The sequence below is a fragment of the Leuresthes tenuis genome, unplaced genomic scaffold, assembly GCF_036924035.1.
Source record: "Leuresthes tenuis unplaced genomic scaffold, fLeuTen1.0.hap1 SCAF_7, whole genome shotgun sequence".
Lineage (NCBI taxonomy): Eukaryota > Metazoa > Chordata > Actinopteri > Atheriniformes > Atherinopsidae > Leuresthes > Leuresthes tenuis.
The window spans coordinates 36,205,627-36,224,393 of NW_027325361.1; the positions used below are offsets into that span (position 1 = coordinate 36,205,627).

Here is an 18,767-nt window from a genome sequence, read left to right on the forward strand (position 1 = left end):
GTAGTGTTAGAAGCGCTTTGAGTGGTCAGTTAGACTAGAAAAGTGCTATACAAGTACAAGTCCATTTGCCATCATTATTCATCCTCAGCAGTATTTAACCTGGACTCTCCATTCCGCCTGATTGTTAAACTACTCAGTACTCAGGATCAAGGCTTCCTTAGTCACAGTAAGTGCCTACTCTTGGAGATATCCTGTTGTGCTCACACCTTTAAATAACTCTCAGTTACTACGACCTTGTGTATTCACAAACTCACGCTCTCTAGCACCCAAGATTGAAGATATCCTCACTACTTCCCTGGCTTTAACTCCAAGTAATATTAAAGATATCTATAACTGATCTCTTTGTGTGTCCTGCATTAGGGTCCTTTCATACCCACTATGTGACATTTACACATATCTAAGCAATCTCAACTAGTCAGTTATACCAACTCCCGTTAGTCTGACACAGAAACACATACATGCTCAAATCCCTGGACATTCACAAAGACACAAATAGACCCACAAACATCTACAGAATATTTTGAGGCTATATTTGTGTGGTGAAACACAGCAGCACATTGCAACAGATACACACATTTAAACAAACAAACTGATGGACACAAAGTAAAACTTTTGGTTTCCTTTGACATAGGAGGCTGTCATGTTGGCCTCATCGAGTGTACATCTCAACTAAATCCTTATTCATTAACTGAAATGTTTGCTCCTGACACTTAAAGTCACTTACACTTGATGGCAAATTAATTGCTGTGTCTTAAAGCATGTTGCTTATCTGTATGTCTTCATTTAATTTCACATCTTTGAATCCTTTTTTATATTGAAAGCTCTGCTGATTCTTTTAACTTTTGACATTTCAGGTCAATGTTCTGACTTCTTATTCAAACTTTGCCCTGCTGAAACTTCAGAAACTAACCTCCTGCTAACCTCCTCCTGTTTTCACATTTTCTGCATTTTTCTTCATTTTTTCAGGAGTTTTCTGCTTTCATTTATCTTGGGAACTGAATTTCCCTTTTTTCAGCTTCTTTTGCATCTTCAGTTGTCCTTGTTCAGCTTATCAGCATTCTCAATGACGCTTTGCAAGAACAGCTTTTTCTAGTTGGCAGATTAATTTCATGCATCCATTGTTTGGCCACTCTACCTTTAGGGCTCCAAAATATTTGAGAAAACTGATACTTCAATATCTATTTTTTCTGCTACATACGCTAATCAGTAATAACATTATGATCTCTGACAAGGTGAAGTGAGTAATGCTTTTTAACCTCTTACAATGCAATGTTCTGCTGCTCAGGTGTCTCAGATCAGTAATCATCCTCTCCTCAGCATTTCGTTTCCTGTTGTCCTCTCATTCTTTGTCAGATCCTCACCGTCAGCTCCCCATTCTCGCAGACACCCCTGTAGTTTACCATTTGTCTGTTTCTCGAGTTGCTACTTTTTCCCAAGTTTCCTCCCGAGCTTTTGCATAGTTTAGTTTTGTTAGTTTTCTTGTGCCTTTTCTAGTTTCTAGTTTTCTCCAGCGTTGCTGTGATTTAGATTTTTGAAATAAACCCGTTGATTTTGAAGTTCTGCATCTGGGTCCTACCTTCCTGCTCCTGTGTTCCTTGACAACATAATCAAGACAGGATAGTCACTTTATTTTGGCATGCTGAATTACAGACTGTTTGTGTTTTAGCTGTTAAGCTTAGATCCTGTTTCAAACTAGTCAGTACCCTCAGCTTACAGATATCTATAAAGTGATACGGTGAACTACGGTGGCCCTGAAGTGCAAATCACAACGTCAAAAGAGAAAACACACCGGCAAATCAAAAAACACAATGGCAAAAGAGAAATGAGTCGTGAGAAGAGTTTTTTTTTTTAATTTTTTATTTGCCATTGTGATTTGCACTTCAGGGCCACCGTATAGAACAGTGGTTTCCAACCAAAGATCACAGGAGGTTCACATGGTTTTCATTACACGCAGTTTGTGAAAAGTGCATCAAAAGTGTGGATGAAGTATATCAAATACTGCTGTTACACACACTTGCTTCACACAGAGGGGTGGACAAGTGCTTGTGAATTTGTTAAGGTGACGGATCCTCTCTACAATGACATTAACAAGCTAAATATAAATAAATATGCAATTTTGTTTTGACAGGTCATGTTAACTATCTTATGGCCAGACACTTCTTGGATCACCATAATAGTGATATATCTACATTACAAGCCTTTGGGATTGATCATATTCCCCTTTTCTTTTAAAGAAGGTGATAGGCAAAGGAAACTCAACTAAAGAGAGGTTTTTTGTATATTTAGACCACAGACAACAAAATATCTAGTCCTGAATGAGGAGTTAGATTTTACTGTCTTTTTGTAAACAGTTATCATATTGCTTTGGTGTCATATTGTTTTTTTGTTGGTACAATGATATATTTCTCATAATTACAGTGATAATTCATTATGATGTTCTTTATTTTGTTACTAATGTTGTGGGCAAAATAACGCCTTCTCCTGTTGCATTAATGCATTAGTTTTTTAAAGTTTCCTATGGAAGGAGTACTACTGATGGAGAATTCAATTACAAGTGGACAATTTCTATTGGTGGAATTCCACAAAAGTCTGTTTGACTCCCTGAAGAAGCAAGCTGCAGTGTGTTGGTGTTAAAATAAAGGCATTTTAAATTATCTTTAATAAGAGAGAGCCTTAGAGTTCTTTTGACATCCAAGTTTATGCTACCTCATTCAAAGAGCACCTCAAATGAATATTATGATTAATCCAGGAAGCTCTCCAAAACAAAATATTTTTTGAGTATTATTTTCACTGCACACACTGACACAGTACAGTGATGCTGTGCTTTAAGTGCACACTTCGCAGAAATTTTGGCACACATTCAGTAATATGAGCATGCTTCAGGAATCTTGTTTTGCAGGTGTTAATGTATAGTTTTCGGGGATGATGAATACCTCAGTTCCAGAGCACAATCTCAGAGTTGGGGAGAATTCCCTCAGTCCTACATTTTCTCTGTTGGGAATAATCACTTCAAGTATCCTCAAACTGTGACATATGTCACCCTTAGCAAAAAGTAGTTTATCCAGGTGTACTACGAGTATACTTATTTCATAGTAAACGTGAGGCAGTATATTTGAAGTTTACTTTTTATATACTATATTTCATACACTTAAGAATAGTATAGTGAAGTATACTTTGTCACACTTTGTGAGGTCATATTTTGTTTTTGTGAGGTCATCTGGGTTTACTGTTTTATTTTGAAAAATTAACTCTCCTCTCATATCAGGCCACTTGGCCTTCCTCATGTGTCGCCAGTCTGATTGTCTTCCCTGATTCCCGATTGTTTCCACCTGTTCCCCTCTTCCCTCCTGTCAGAAAAGTTTGCTTATTATCATTAAATAAAAGTCACAGCCAGAGAGGCCATTTCATATCAAAACTTCACAAGGAGAAGTTGGGAGACAAAGAGAACTGTGTTTTAAGAAGGAATGTTGTTTCCCCACTGATCGTTATCTTTATAGCTCCCCAAATAAGGAGATGCCTCCAAACTCAGGAGATATACCAGACCTGGGCATATAGAGGATTGTATGTATGTGTGTGTGTGTCACCTAATAAAAGAGCAAGGGAGGCAACCACTCGTTGGAGAACTCTTGTGAATCTGCAGAGAGAAGGTTCGTGTGTTGTTCTCCCCTTGCAAGTAAAATACTGAGGCCTGTGAGGGATTTCTTGGTTTCATGCCGTTGTCTGTTAGTTAATTTTTCTAACATTTTGGTCCTTCGAGCCGGATGCCAACATTTTGTACGAGGGTTTCTACCGGGAGGGCCGAAACTCTGTAGACTGTGCACAGCCCGACTAGGTCGGAGGAAAGACGCACGGGGCTAAAATTCTCCGTTCGCCAGAGAAGGCCCTTTCCGGCAAAACTCTTTGCGAATGACGGCATCCAAGCGCAGTTTTACAACGAACAGTGGATGAGACCAAGAAAAAGAAAAAACAGCTGAATCGTGAGTAACATTTTTATATATATGAGAAGTTTGAGTCCTCGCCTTAGAAAAAGGAGGGGGGGGGGTTAAAGTCCCCGCCTAAAAAGGCCCAACTTTAGATGTTTTTTTTTTTAAAAAAAAAGACAAAAAAACAAAAGTGATTAGGGGGGTTAAAGTCCCTGCCTAAAAGAAAGGTTTTTTTTTTTAAAAAAAAAAAAAGGGGGGTTTGAGTCCCTACCTAAAGAAAAGGAGGGTTAAGGTCCCTACCTAATGGGTACCCGGTGTTTGTAAGTCTATTGTATTTGTTTTTTAATGTATTTTGTGTTTTTAAGTGTGTCAGTATTTGTACTGTGCAATTGCGCTGTTTTGAGTGTGCATGTGAAAGGGTGAGAGGCGCTGGTTTGAGTGTGTGAGTGGAGGAGCCTTTTGGAGTGTGTGTATGAGAGAAAGGAACGAGTGATTGGAACGGAGTTTTGTTGAAGCAGCAGAGTAACTAGGAACCTAACGGTGTCAACAAAGGTTACTGACTGTTGAAGTAGACAAACTCGGACGTTCATTAAGGACAAATATATTAATAAAATGGGGAATGTGAATGGTACAATGGACGAGGAGGGGGATCGTAAATTTATGGAGCAGCAACGCCCTGGTTCATGTCACTACCTAAATCACTGGAAAAGAAAATATGTTTTTTTGGGAAAATTGTCTGTCCCTCAGTGCCAAATGCTGGTGAACAAATTAAAAGATAAAGATAAAAATAAAAATAAAGGTCGAAAACAGGACGGATCCAAAACCACTACTGCAAAAGTGTGGTTGGCTGAAGCTCATAAGAGGAAATTAGGGGAGGAGAAAGGAAAAAGGTACAATATGGTAAAAATGGACTTGTACTTGTATAGCACTTTTCTAGTCTAGCTGACCACTCAAAGCGCTTCACTACATGCCGCATTCACCCCACTCATACACAATCATACAGCACTTCTTAAGATTCATAACTACGTGCTTTTCTAAAAGATGATACACTGGGGGGGCATCGTGGGGTTCAGTGTCTTGCCCAAGGACGCTTCGACATGTATTCTGGGGAAGCCAGAGTCGAACCACCGACCTTCCGATTGGTGGGTGACTGCTCTTCCTCCTGAGCTACAGCCGCCATAATATGTGCTGTTGTCCCTCCTGAAGATAATAAAACAACCCCTCCATTTCTGGTGCTTTTGCCCTGTCATACACGTTACACACGTTGGAGTAAGTCATGGAGTTCCTCAGGGTTCTGTGCTTGGACCGATTCTTTTTACTTTATACATGCTTCCATTAGGTAACATTATCAGACAGCATGGCATAAATTTCCATTGTTATGCTGATGATACTCAGCTGTACTTATCTATGAAACCAGATGAAACCTACAGGTTGGTCAGGCTACAAGCCTGTCTTAAAGACATAAAGACCTGGATGACTCAGAACTGTCTGCTTTTAAATTGAGACAAAACTGAAGTTGTTCTCTTTGGACCTGAGCGCTTCAGGGAGAAATTGTCTAGTTATATAGTTACTCTAGATGGTATTTCCTTGGCTTCTAGTTCTACAGTGAGGAACCTTGGAGTTATTTTTGACCAGAATTTATCATTTGATGCACATATAAAACTGGTTTCTAGGACTGCCTTCTTTCACCTTCGTAATATTGCTAAAATCAGGAACATCCTGTCTCAGGGTGATGCAGAGAAACTAGTTCATGCATTTGTTACTTCAAGATTGGACTACTGTAATTCTTTATTATTGGGCTGTCCCACATATTTTCTGAAAAGCCTCCAGCTGATCCAAAATGCTGCAGCCAGAGTTCTGATGAGAACTAACAGGAGAGATCATGTTACTCCAGTTTTAGCTTCTCTTCATTGGCTCCCTGTTAAATTCAGAATAGAATTTAAGATTCTTCTTCTCACATATAAAGTTCTTAATGACCGAGCTCCATCATATCTTAAAGATTTAATTGTAAGATATTTTCCTAACAGAGCACTTCGCTCCCAAACTGCAGGTTTACTTGTTGTTCCCAGAGTTTCTAAAAGTAGAATGGGAGGTAGAGCCTTCAGTTATCAGGCCCCTCTCTTGTGGAATAAGCTGCCAGTAAATGTCCGGGAAGCAGACACCCTTTCCACTTTTAAGATTAGGCTTAAAACTTTCCTTTTTGATAAAGCTTATAGTTAGGGATGGCTCAGGTGATCCTAAAACATCCCATAGTTAAGCTGCTATAGGCTTAGACTGCTGGGGGACCTCATCTGTCACACCTTTCCTCACTTTGCTCTCTTTTTCCCCCTGTTTAATTTCAAAATTGATTTTATGTACATGTGACATTATTGTGGTTATTAACCTATGTTTCCCTGTTCCAACAGATATCCTTTGAATGGCGTTATGGTGTTTTTCCCCCCTCTTTTCCCTCTTTTCTGTCTTCTCAAACCCCAGCTGGTCGAGGCGGATGGCCACCCTTCCTGAGTCTGGTTCTGTCAGAGGTTTCTTCCTGTTAAAAGGGAGTCGTTCCTTTCCACAGTTGCCTCAGGCACGCTCAGGACGGGAGATTGGACTGAAGACACATTTCGGTGCAATCTGTTGGTTTCCTTAGCTAGGATATACATTTTTTGAATTGGCTCTATATGAATTAATTGGATTATGATTACAATGAATTGAATTCCAATTGGCTTGAATTGGACTATATTACTTAAGTGCCTTGAGATGACAATTGTTGTAATCTGGCACTATATAAATAAAATTTAATTGAATTGAATTGAATACTCTCTGTGGAGGGAGCAGGGGGAGGGGAGTCACTGACTCCTGTGACACCTCCCCAGATCCACTCTTCCTCAATTTATGGACCAGGTCATACATGCAGAAAAAGTGACACAGAAAAAAAGAATATCAGAGAAAAGAAAGCTGATGCGTTTGTGGCAGACAGTTGTGATGATTATGGGGGAGGAGAAGCAGATGTGTTTTATATGAAAGGTCCAAGCTGGGACAACAGAGGAAGAGGAAGAGGTAGAGGTTTCACCAGAGGAAGGGGAAGAGGAAGGGGAAGAGGAAGGTTTTCAGATATAGAGTGTTGGTTGTGTGGCAAGCTAGGACATCTTAGCAGAGATTGTCCTAAAAAAAAGAAACAACAATGACTACACAGAGGGCATCCGAGTGCAGAAAATGGAAAGGAAGAACCACTAGTGGTGGATAATATGTTGGATTTAGTGGATATCTGCACAATGGCTGATAGCATGCCCCAAATTACTTCACTGGTCCAAGGGAGACCATATGTGTTTTTATGTGAATCAGGAGCGTGCCGCACTGTGATGAGAGATGATTGCCACAAGTTCTCTACACCTAAAGATAGCATTTTAGTAAGATCAGCAGGTGGAGAGGTGCAAAAGAAACCTATGTCCACCAAAATAAAGTTAGAATTCCCAGAAAAAGGTGGAAGTTCCTGGGGACAAGTGGTGCTTTCCCCAGCCTGCCCCTTTAATCTACTAGGACGAGACTTTATGGAAAAAAATTAAAATTGTCATATACCCAGCAGAGAATGGGGCCATGTTGGCACGTCAACATGCAGAGACCCTTGTTATACAAGGCTCTGGGGAACCACACTATCGCTGGTCCTTGGACTTACCAACTGTCGACATAGCAGTCACTGCAAATCAGCTGGCTGATCTGACAGCTGAAGTCACTCGTCACCCAAAGAGCACCTTTCCCCCAGGGGGTTATCCTGTCACAGTGAGGTTTAAGAAAACCACTGGTACAGACTATGCATTTGACAAGGCTTTTTGTCGATTAGGCCCACAAAGAGTTGTTCTTACTGCATGTTATTGGAGAGAGGACAACTGTTTTTGTTTATGTACTCTTACCCCGGAAATTAATAGATTGGTGCAATATGGGAAGACACCACGTGTCTTTGGCCATAAATGGCTGGACAGACTGGAAACAATTGGACAAATCAGCATTATATGTCAAAGATGTCACTGACTGGAGACCTGATGAGCAGAAAGACTGGTAGTTCAGCCCCTCAACACAGTGTTATAGGAAACTGTTAAACTGGGTAGTAACATGTTCCCCACAAGTACATTTGGAGGAACAGTCTGCGTGAACTATGACCCTTACTGCAGAGCAAGATCAGGCTCTAGAGTCACTGCCACCCACACTATGGTCCCAGGGCAACGCTGATGTGGGACTGATGAAAGGTGTAGAGCTTGTTATTATTAGGCCGAGGAGAGAACACAGGCCTAAAGCACGACAATATCCCCTGAATTACAGGGTTTACAGATTACAGATTTACGTAGTAAAGGGATTATTAGACCCTGCTCAGACTCACCGGTGAACACAGCTATCTTTCCAATAAAGAAAGCTCCTCCATCTACAGGATGGAGGATGGTACAGGATATGAGGCCAGTAAATGAGTCTGTGATAGTAAGATCCCCAAATGTTGACCCACACACACTGTTAAACCAGTTGTGACCAGAGACAACTAATTTCTCTGTAATAGATTTGAGTAATGCTTTCTTTTCAATCCCAATACATCCAGACTCTCAGTATTGGTTTGCATTTACTTTTGAAGGGAAAAGATACACTTTTACAAGGCTGCCCCAGGGGTATGCAGAAAGTCCAACTATCTTTGCAGAGGCTATAGCAAATTGTTAAGCCGAATTTGTTCCTCTCCAAGGTAGCTAGATACTGGCGTATGTGGATGACAACCTAGTGGCAGGAAAGTCACAACAGAAATGCAAACAAGACACCATAGCGCTGCTACATTATGTAGCAGACACAGGAAATAAAGTGAGCAAAAGTAAGCCGATAGCTTATTTCTCTAAAAGACTGGATCCGGTGGCCACACCCCACTGCGTACAAGCAGAAGCAGAGGCTACCAAACCTCCACTGGAAAGCCAGTAACTCATAAAGAACTGCTGCGAGATTTGCTGGACGCAATATTGCTACCAAAAGCTATTGCGGTCTGCATATGTGCAGCACACACACAAAAGGAACAGATTTTGTAAGCAAAGGAAATTATTTTGTAGATAAAGCTGCAAAAGAAGCTGCAATGTCACACGTTTTAACTATGACTATGGAAAATTATGTTTTAAAAGACATGCAACAACAAGCACCAGACAGCAAAAGAACTATGTGGTAAAGGAGCAATTTTGAAAGATGACATCTATACCTGACCACTGGGAAAACCAATCTTGCTAAAATCCATGTATAAATGGGCAGCAATTGTGGCACATGGGCCTTGCCATGTGTCAACAGGAGGGATGAACAGTATAATAGAACAATATCATACTCATTATGGTTTTAATACTTATTCAAAAAAAAAGAATCCACAGGGAAACATGAGACCACGAAGAGGTCAGTTTCCTAAACCAGAGTATCCTTTCCAAGAAATACACATGGATTTTATCGAGCTAAACAAATGTAACAACCAGAAGTACTGCTTGGTAATAATTGATGCATTTTCGAAATGGGTAGAGATATTTCCATGTTATTCAGCAGATGCCCTGACAGTAGCAAAAGACTTATGCAAAAGAACAATACCTACTTTTGGGATTCCACAGATTATCAGGAGTGATAATGGAAGTCATTTTGTGAATGAAGTGATCCAAAAGATAGGAGACCACTTCTGCATAAACTTGGAAAAAAAACATTGTGGTTATCATTCCCAGAGTGAAGGGCTAGTGGAAAGAACTAATGGAACAATTAAGCTGAAACTGAGGAAAGCAATGGAAGAAACAGGGAGAAACTGGACTGATTCCATAGACTTAGTTAAGCTAAGCATGAGGATAACTCCCACACAAGGTCAATCTTTAACTCGAAATAATGTTTGTAAGACCATATTCTATCCCAGACCCAACTAAAATGCCACCAGTATGAGGATGACGACACTGCAATGGAAAATGAATTCTTATATGCATTGTATTGAGTGTTACTGTGCATGAACTGCAAATGACTGAGCTGCAAGGTACCACCCTGCCCTGTTTTTCTTAAATTCCTCTTTACAATGGTGGGCTTGTTATAATGAGATAGCTGCACTTTAAGGGGGACAGGGTTAGGCTGGTATTTACATATTTGTCTGGGTAACCTCAACTGATGGTTGGGGAGGGAAGATAGAAGAACAATCAACTATACCCAAAGAAAGATGACATGATAAGAGGGCAATATAACTGTGTTTTTGCCTCAGTGGGCAGAGCAACAGAGCAAATTTTGTACTGTGTTGTTCTCTTTTGCAAGATATTATTATAAAAGCCTCTTATCTCCTCAGAAGAGTCTGTGCATTACTAAATTTCCCCAACAACACTCTAGCAAGTTATCTGAAAAGGATGTTCGAAACGGAAGATATAAGTCAATATAATAATGTTCCGAATGAGACTTTGCCATTACAGGTTGGAGCAGAGCTTAATATCAGAGACTGGGTCTTCATGGAGGTGATAAAGAGGAAGGCGTGGAACAAACCGAGCTGGGAAGGCCCTTTCCAGATCCTGATAACCACCTCAACCGCTGTCAAGGTTGAGAGACGTGATACTTGGATACACAAGAGGTACTCTTGGCCTTCCCCTGACTGCTAGAGAGGGAAGTCCAGCTACAAAGTGGACCAGGTGTATAGATCCTGGTAAACTCAACGCTGGTGAAGCAGGGACATCTCTCTAGCACTTAGCAGGGCAAGAGGCAGAGAGCACCAGAGAAGAGAGTAAAAGAAGAAAAAATGGAAGGTTCAAAGTGGTTGTTGGTAACAGGACTGGTCATAAGTCTCTTTGTGGTTCTACCCATTTTAGGTTGGGAGACTTATGCGAAATAGGAAAAACAAAACAGGATCATCAGGGCCCTGTTAAGCAGCAAAGGAAGTTGTGAAGCAGGGAAGGTGTAAACCTTCAGAACTAAATGGAATGTGTGTCATCGGGAGAATCTATAACTTTTCAACTGTCTGTGTGCTTCTTTCCTGGCTGAAAAAGGAGGAGCTGTGTTCTAATGTCTGATACCTAAGAACACAGCACCAGACGGATCTTTAACGAAAGCAAGAAGAATTGAAGGAGCATTCAGGAGTTGGCACTTCTATATGGTCTAACATGATGAATATGTTTGGAAGATATCGTGCCATGATTCTATCACTTATGAGAACTGTAGCAGTATTTACTGCAATATTGGTAGTGTGCGGGTGTTGTTGTGTGCCTTGTCTCTGTTCTCTATGCACCAGGTTGGTGGTCCACACCATAGAGGGATGCCCTTCTGAGTTCAGAGCATTGCTTCTCCAGGAGGACGAACTAGATGAAGAATATTATCTGGACCTATATCCAATGTCGCACATTGTCCAAGAAGCTGACAATAATTGTGTTTAGACGAAATAAAATGAAGAACCTTTTGAGTGTAAATTGATAAGGTTGTAATACAAATGAAGTTCTTACAGAAAGCTAAAAGGACTTTTAAGATACTGATGTGAAGGTTGACATTTATTAATGATAAACAGGAGGGAAATGTCAGAAAAGTTTGCTTATTATCATTAAATAAAAGTCACAGCCAAAGAGGCCATTTCATATCAAAACTTCACAAGGAGAAGTTGGGAGACAAAGAGAACTGTGTTTTAAGAAGGAATGTTGTCTCCCCACTGATCGTTATCTTTATAGCTCCCCAAATAAGGAGATGCCTCCAAACTCAGGAGATATACCAGACCTGGGCACATAGAGGATTGTATGTATGTGTGTGTGTGTCACCAAATAAAAGAGCAAGGGAGGCAACCACTCGTTGGAGAACTCTTGTGAATCTGCAGAGAGAAGGTTTGTGTGTTGTTCTCCCCTTGCAAGTAAAATTCTGAGGCCTCTGAGGGATTTCTTGGTTTCATGCCGTTGTCTGTTAGTTAATTTTTCTAACACCTCCATGAGTACTTATAGTCTGTGGTGGACCGGACAAAGACCGTCTGTCAGCGTTGTTTCACTGAGGTGTGGTATGCTACTGGGAAATACATCAAACATGCTAACGCACACAAGACAGCATCACCCCTACATGCCAATCACTGGCGCTAGGAAAAAGTGCAACAACTTATCCCCGCTGTTTTTAAGCAGCCCCTTGACATGAAAACAGACAGGGCCAGCAAAATCACAGAAGCAACTGACATATACATATCAACATCTATGCATTCATATGCTGTAGTAAAGGAGCCCGGCTTCAAGTATTTAGTGAAAGTGCTTGAGCCATGCGATAATGTCCCATCCCGTGCGCACATCAGCCAGTCTGTGGTCCCTACCATTTACAAGCGTGCACTAGCAGAGTAAGTTGGACGTGTTTCCGGTGAGGGTTGGACTCCGTCAGGGCTGCCCTTCGTCACTGATTCTGTTTCATAATTTTTATAGGCAGAATTTCTAGGTGCAGCCAGGGTGTTGAGGGAGTCCGATTTGGTGACCTCAGAATCCGGTCTCTGCTTTTTGCGGATGATGTGGCGTCGTCGGGCCGTGACCTTCAGCTCTCACTGGAGCGATTCGCAGCCGAGTGTGAAGCGGCTGGAATGAGAATCATCACCTCCAAATCCAAGACTGTGGCCCTCAGCCGGAAAAGGGTGGAATGCTCTCTCCAGGTTGGGAATGAGATCCTTCCCCAAGTGGAGGAGTTCAAGTATCTCGAGGTCTTGTTCACGAGTGAGGGACGAATGGAGCGGGAGATTGACGGGCGGATCGGTGCTGCGTCTGCAGTGTTGCGGGCTCTGCACCGACCCGTCGTTGTGAAGAAGGAGCTGAGCCAGAAGGCGAAGCTCTCGATTTACCGGTCAATCTACGTTCCTACCCTCACCTATGGTCACGAGTTGTGGGTAGTGACCGAAAGAAAGAGACTGCGAATACAAGCGGCTGAAATGGGTTTCCTCCGCAGGGTGTCTGGGCTCTCCCTTAGAGATAGGGTGAGAAGCTCAGTCATCTGGGAGGGGCTCGGAGTAGAACCGCTGCTCCTCCGCATTGAGAGGAGTCAGATGAGGTGTTCCGGGCACCTCATCTGAAGGATGGAGATCCCGGGGAAGACCCAGGACACGCTGGCCTGGGAACGCCTCAGGGTCCCCCCGGAAGAGCTGGAGAAAGTGGCCGGGGACAGGGACGTCTGGATAATTCTGCTCAAGCTGCTGCCCCCGCGACCCGACCCCCGGGGAAGCGGTAGATGATGGTTGGATGGATGGATGGCACGAGCAGAGGTAGCACATGAGCTGTCTACTGCACAAGCTGTTGCACTCACAACTGATGGGTGGACCTCCCGTTCCACTGCAAGTTACCTCACCATTACCACCCACTTCATCACCTCTGAGTGGAAATGAAAAACCCAGTTTTATCAACACGCCCAGTACATGAACAACACTCCAGCACTCACCTGGCTGAGAAGCTACAAGAGGCAGTACCAGAGTGGAAACTTGAAAAGCCCAGTGTCACGTTTTATGTTTTGACATTCTTGTTTTCTGGTTCTTTGTTATGTTTTCAGGTTCTCATCATGTTTTCAGGCTCTGGTCATGTTTTTTCCCCCTGGGAAAAAACTTAGTCTCACTCAAGTCACCTGTTTCTGTTTACAGCTGCACATCATCACCAATCACCTCCCCACAGTATATAGTTTCTAGGTTCAGTCACAGTCTTTGAAAAATCCTCACTTCACTTAAGTCCATGTTTTATGCCACGTTTTGTCAAGTCAGGTTTTGCCTCACAGTTAATCATAGTCTTGTTATTGTTCATAGTCTTGTTTACTTAAATTCATAGTTCCATAGTCTTGTTTTGTTTGTTAACCATAATCTTAGTCTTCGTTCTCATAGTCTTGTTTATTTCTTTGTCTTGTTAGTTTTGTCACAGCTTAGGTTTTTGATTATCCGGCTCAGCCGCGCTTTCTGTTTTGCCTTTAGAAATGAACCTTTTGAGTTTTTTTGAGAAGTCTGGATCTGGGTCCTCCCTTCTACGCACCATAGACGTGATGCCCAGAACCATTGCAGTAACCACAGACAATGCAAGAAACATTGTTAATGCAGTTAATCAAGCAGGACTGGGCCCACAAATTGCATGCTTTGCACATACTTTAAACTTTATTTACAGAAATGACAGAAAGCTATGGCAGTCAACTAGGTATTTCGATATATATATACATATACATATATTCTATTCATTTTAAACTTTTTATAACAGGAGATAGTTTTTAGTTTTTCAGTCTGTTCAAAATAAATGAAAAAAGCTAGTCTTATACATGTCTGACTTTTTGTTGCTTTTTTCCGGTTGTCCTGAACCCATACCGAACCGTGACTTGTGTGTACCATTACACATCTATACTGGTTTGATAGTTCGCCACTTTTGATCTCTTTCATTTTTGTTATTTGCTTGTTGGTTACCTGACAAAGGGCCTTTTCCCCTGATTATTCTTCAGGAGAATCGAGTATTCAGGCTCGATTTATGTCAACGAGAGCTGAGTTGCATGTCATAACAAAGGGTCTAAAGTTCTATGTCACATCCTCGTTTTAGGTTTTGATTTCTTGCTCACTCTGACTGAACTATTGTTTGCTGGCTAAGGTTTTTCTAGTAGTGTTTTGATTTTCTCTTCTTTTCCACTTTGACTGGGAGAGGTTGGATTGTTTATCTTTTCACCTCATAGGTTACAATTTAGCACTCTTGTAGTTTATTTCAGTAACTTGTCTCTAATTCCCCCTTTTTGTGTCTGAATGGCCTGATCAGCAAGTATATTTTTCCCTCATGTCCAGTGTGGTAGGTCAGTTAGTGCTTGAGTTTCCTGTGTTGGTGCCTTAGCTGAACATTGTTTTGTTTTTGTTTTATAGACCCAAGTGTTACTATTCTAGAAACTCATGGCTTTCTTGTTGTTTGTAATATTTTTTCTAAATGCCCTGTTTCTTTGGTCTTGTCCCTGACAATGAGTGTGTGAGAGACAAAGGCTCACCTAATAATATGATGATACACATGAGGATAGCGATGATGGCTCCAGTGCCCAGTCCAGCTGCGATGATTCTCCCCATGTCCACACAGTCTCCATGGTGATCACACTGGCAGACCTTGACCCTCAGGAAGGATGTGTTTGACATGGGCAGGTTGCCAGAGTCTGTGATCATGATGGGAACCTCATAGATCCCACTGGCCAGAGAGCCAATGCGCAGCCTAAGTTGGGCATACTCACCTAGAATTTGATAAGATTAAGAGAAGGCAGATAAATTGAAACACTGGCAAGCAAGGCAGTTCGTCTCTTATGAACACTCTGACTTACCCACTACTGCACAAGTGTAGTAATAATGGTTATTAGATAAGCTATTGACAGTTTGGAGGACGTCACTGTTGCCACTTCACCAGCTATGTAGTTGCTGAAGTAGTGCCATAATAAAGAGCCTTTAACAAAATGATTTAATGAAATAAAGACGATTTCTGATCAATTTATTGGCGTTGTCAAGTTGTTTTTCCCAATCTTGTCTTTGTTTTGCAAAAGCCATTTCGACACTATGGGCCTTTTCAGACATACATTAGCTTCCATTATTGTGATGGCAACTGAAACAAGATTGGAAAAATAAAATTTACATTCACTAGTGCAGGACACAAGTCTGACCTCCATGTAGGGCAGGTATGCATGAACAGGGCTGTGTCTTCACAGTGACCTTGCTTATAAGTGCAATCATATTTGTGTAAGTAAGAGGCCATTAAGAGTAACACAGTCTCTTTAATTAGCTTGGTGTGCAAAAAAATTTATTTTCTCATGAAATTATAAGCAATTCATTTCACATTCTGTGACATGTTCATCTGGTGTTTTTTATGTACTAAAAGACCAGTGCGCGTCATGAGGCAGCTGCAGTCTAACAATAACCTTGTGTCATATTTTTTAAGGAATTCTGTTTTTTTTTTGCAGAGACAAATAAAAAAAAACAGGAGAATGAACAAAAGTTCATGATGAAAACCTTGCAAACTCTACAATATTATCTCATACTAACCACTGAGGCGATGGAGGGTCCAGTTTCGACGTACGTCTGATGGACGATTGACCAGCTCAAAAGCAAAGGGTCCAGCATTTGGGCTTAGGTCAGGGTCACTAGCAGTGATGTTGATGCTGTTAGGATCTGGCCTCTCACACATTTCCAACTCAGGGGGGAAGACATGAGGTGCATTGTCATTAATGTCGAGGAGGTACATCTGAAGTATGCCTGTCCCACTTGCCTGGGGGATGCCTAAACAGCAGAAATAAAAAAGAATGAATGAGTGTTCAGTGTTTCATCTTTTACTGTTCATTAAACATATAGTCAACAACATGTTTATTGCACAACGGTGAAGTGAAGCTGATTTCCATCGGCTCAGGTGAATTCATTTGTTGTGAAACCTATTTTTCTGAGGGTGGATAGAAGCAGAAAAAAGTTAGCTCCCTTTGTTTTTTTTGTTGTAATGGAAAAGACAAAAAAGACAAAAGATCTTCAAGACTGTGTGTTGAAGATGTCCATGTATTGGTCTGGAAGAAGGACAGGAGCCTGTGCAGGATCCAAAATGATGAAGGTTTATTTTCTGAAGAGGATGACTTTCTCTAGTCTCTAATACCAATCAGTGTACTACATTTTAAAATGTACCCCAAATAAGTAGAAAAAGGAAATTTTAAGGTTCTTATAGCTGACAGAGTGAAGACTTCTAACAGCAATTTCAGAAAAATCTGAACAGGAAATTGCAGGTTTTTGCCATGTATGAAATACCTCCAAATCCGAGACTATGGTTCTCAGCCGGAAAAGGGTGGAATGCTCTCTCCGGGTCGGGAATGAGATCCTTCCCCAAGTGGAGGAGTTCAAGTATCTCGGGGTCTTGTTCACAGTGAGGGACGAATGGAGCGGGAGATTGACGGGCGGATCGGTGCAGCGTCTGCAGTGTTGCTCTGCACCAACCCGTCGTTGTGAAGAGGGAGCTGAGCCAGAAGGCGAAGCTCTCTACTTACTGGTCAATCTACGTTCCCATCCTCACCTATGGTCACGAGTTGTGGGTAGTGACCGAAAGAACAAGATCGCGAATACAAGCGGCCGAAATGGGTTTCCTCCGCAGGGTGTCTGGGCTCTCCCTTAGAGATAGGGTGAGAAGCTCAGTCATCCGGGAGGGGCTCGGAGTAGAACCGCTGCTCCTCCGCATTGAGAGGAGTCAGATGAGGTGGCTCGGGCATCTGGTTAGGATGCCCCCTGGGCGCCTCCCTGGGGAGGTGTTCCGGGCACGTCCCACTGGGAGGAGACCCCGGGGAAGACCCAGGACACGCTGGAGAGACTATGTCTCTCGGCTGGCCTGGGAACGCCTCGGGGTCCCCCCGGAAGAGCTGGAGGAAGTGGCCGGGGACAGAGACGTCTGGGTTTCTCTGCTCAAGCTGCTGCCCCCGCGACCCGACCCCCGGATAAGCGGCAGATGATGGATGGATGGATGGATGAAATACCTGACAAAGATGCTACATAACAAGGTAAACAAAACCACTTAAAGGGACATTTGATATATTTTTAAAAATATTCATATACTTTTTTTTGTTGTGGTTATCTATCAGTATTTAGTGTTTTACCTGTAATACCTGCACCATTCAGGTTTTGGAGAATCAAAGGTTTCATGATAAGTGAGTTGAGCTAAAAGCTAGTGGGAGACTGTGGAGGGGGCGTGGTGCATCAGCTGCAGGAGAGAGCTGTGGAGAGAGCTCTGGGGAGCAGGACTAGGTGAGTGATTAGTACACCGGCAGTCACTTGTCTAATCACTCTCCTCTTTTAAAAACTCAGTAGCATGCTGGAGCTGGGAGGAGGATTGAAGTGGAGCTGGCCACACTGCAGGGCTAGGCGGAACGTCAGACGGAGCTGCTGGAAGCACTGGTGGCTCGAGCCGGGGCAGCGGCACCGGCCCCCTCGCTCGCTGGGGTCGGCCTGTATAAGATGACGACCCTCAGTCATTTCTGGGGATGTTCGAGGCAACGGCGGCGGCGTGCAGATGGCCGGAGGTGGAGTGGGCCGTGCGGTTGCTTCCCCTCCTGTCTGGGGACGCCCAAACGGCGGCGCTGAGCCTTCCTGCTCGCTCTCGAAGCCAGTACGCGGACGTCAAGAGGGCAGTCCTGGATCACCTGGGGTACTCGGCGGAGGGCCATCGCCGCCGGTTCAGAAGGACCAAACTGGGCCCCACGGACCGTCCGTTCACCTATGCGCAGCAGTTGACCGACGCAGCGACACGGTGGCTGCTGCCAGGGGACTCGAATGGAGAGCGGAGGATGCTGGGACAAATCGTCCTGGAACAGTTCGTGGAGGGTACGCTGCCACCGACCCACTGACCTGGAGGCCGCGATCACCCTCGCGGAAGACCATCTGGCCGTTTTTTTCCAGGGCCGGACACCGGAGGCTTGGCCAGCATCGCTGGGCTGGCCAACACCAGCGCCCCGGAGGAGGCTGTCAACAGCTGGCTCTCAGCTGGCAACAGCACGACCGTGTCCTCTCCCCCGCACTAACCTTTCCTGCCCTCTCTTTCCACCCCAGGTTCCAGCCGCTACAAGTCCTGCTCCCGACCCACAGAGGGTCCCTCAGGTGGCGGGGCAGGAGTGTTGGAGGTGCGGGCGGCCCGGTCATTTTCACCGCGAGTGCCCACTCATGGAGGTCGGACAGGTGATTCGGGTTGTTGGCCCTCCAGCGCCCTCCCCCGGTCCAGGAGGGACGTACAGTGTTCCGGTAAGGATTCAGGGGGGTACACATCAGGCAATGGTGGACTCGGGCTGCACACAGTCTATAGTTCACCAGAATCTGATTCGACCTGGGGCTTTGATAGAGGCAGAATGGGTGGATATTAGGTGTGTGCATGGGGATATACACAGATACCCCGTGGTCCCGGTTGAAAT

At 43.3% G+C, this 18,767-nt stretch overlaps 2 protein-coding genes across 2 annotated transcripts in view; one reads left to right on the forward strand and one right to left on the reverse strand.

The window, feature by feature from the left end:
- Nucleotides 1-18,767, forward strand: part of cpt2 (carnitine palmitoyltransferase 2) — a 397,454-nt gene that overhangs the window by 73,167 nt on the left and 305,520 nt on the right. The gene's annotated exons all lie outside the window — the stretch shown is intronic.
- LOC140312420 (cadherin-2-like) overlaps nt 1-18,767 on the reverse strand; it is a 127,212-nt gene that overhangs the window by 28,517 nt on the left and 79,928 nt on the right. Inside the window, exons 12-13 of the mRNA XM_072390255.1 lie at nt 15,883-16,116; nt 14,850-15,083 (exon numbers count right to left, since the gene is read on the reverse strand). Of these exons, the coding sequence (XP_072246356.1) occupies nt 14,850-15,083; nt 15,883-16,116 (468 nt within the window). The remainder of the gene's footprint in view (nt 1-14,849; nt 15,084-15,882; nt 16,117-18,767) is intronic.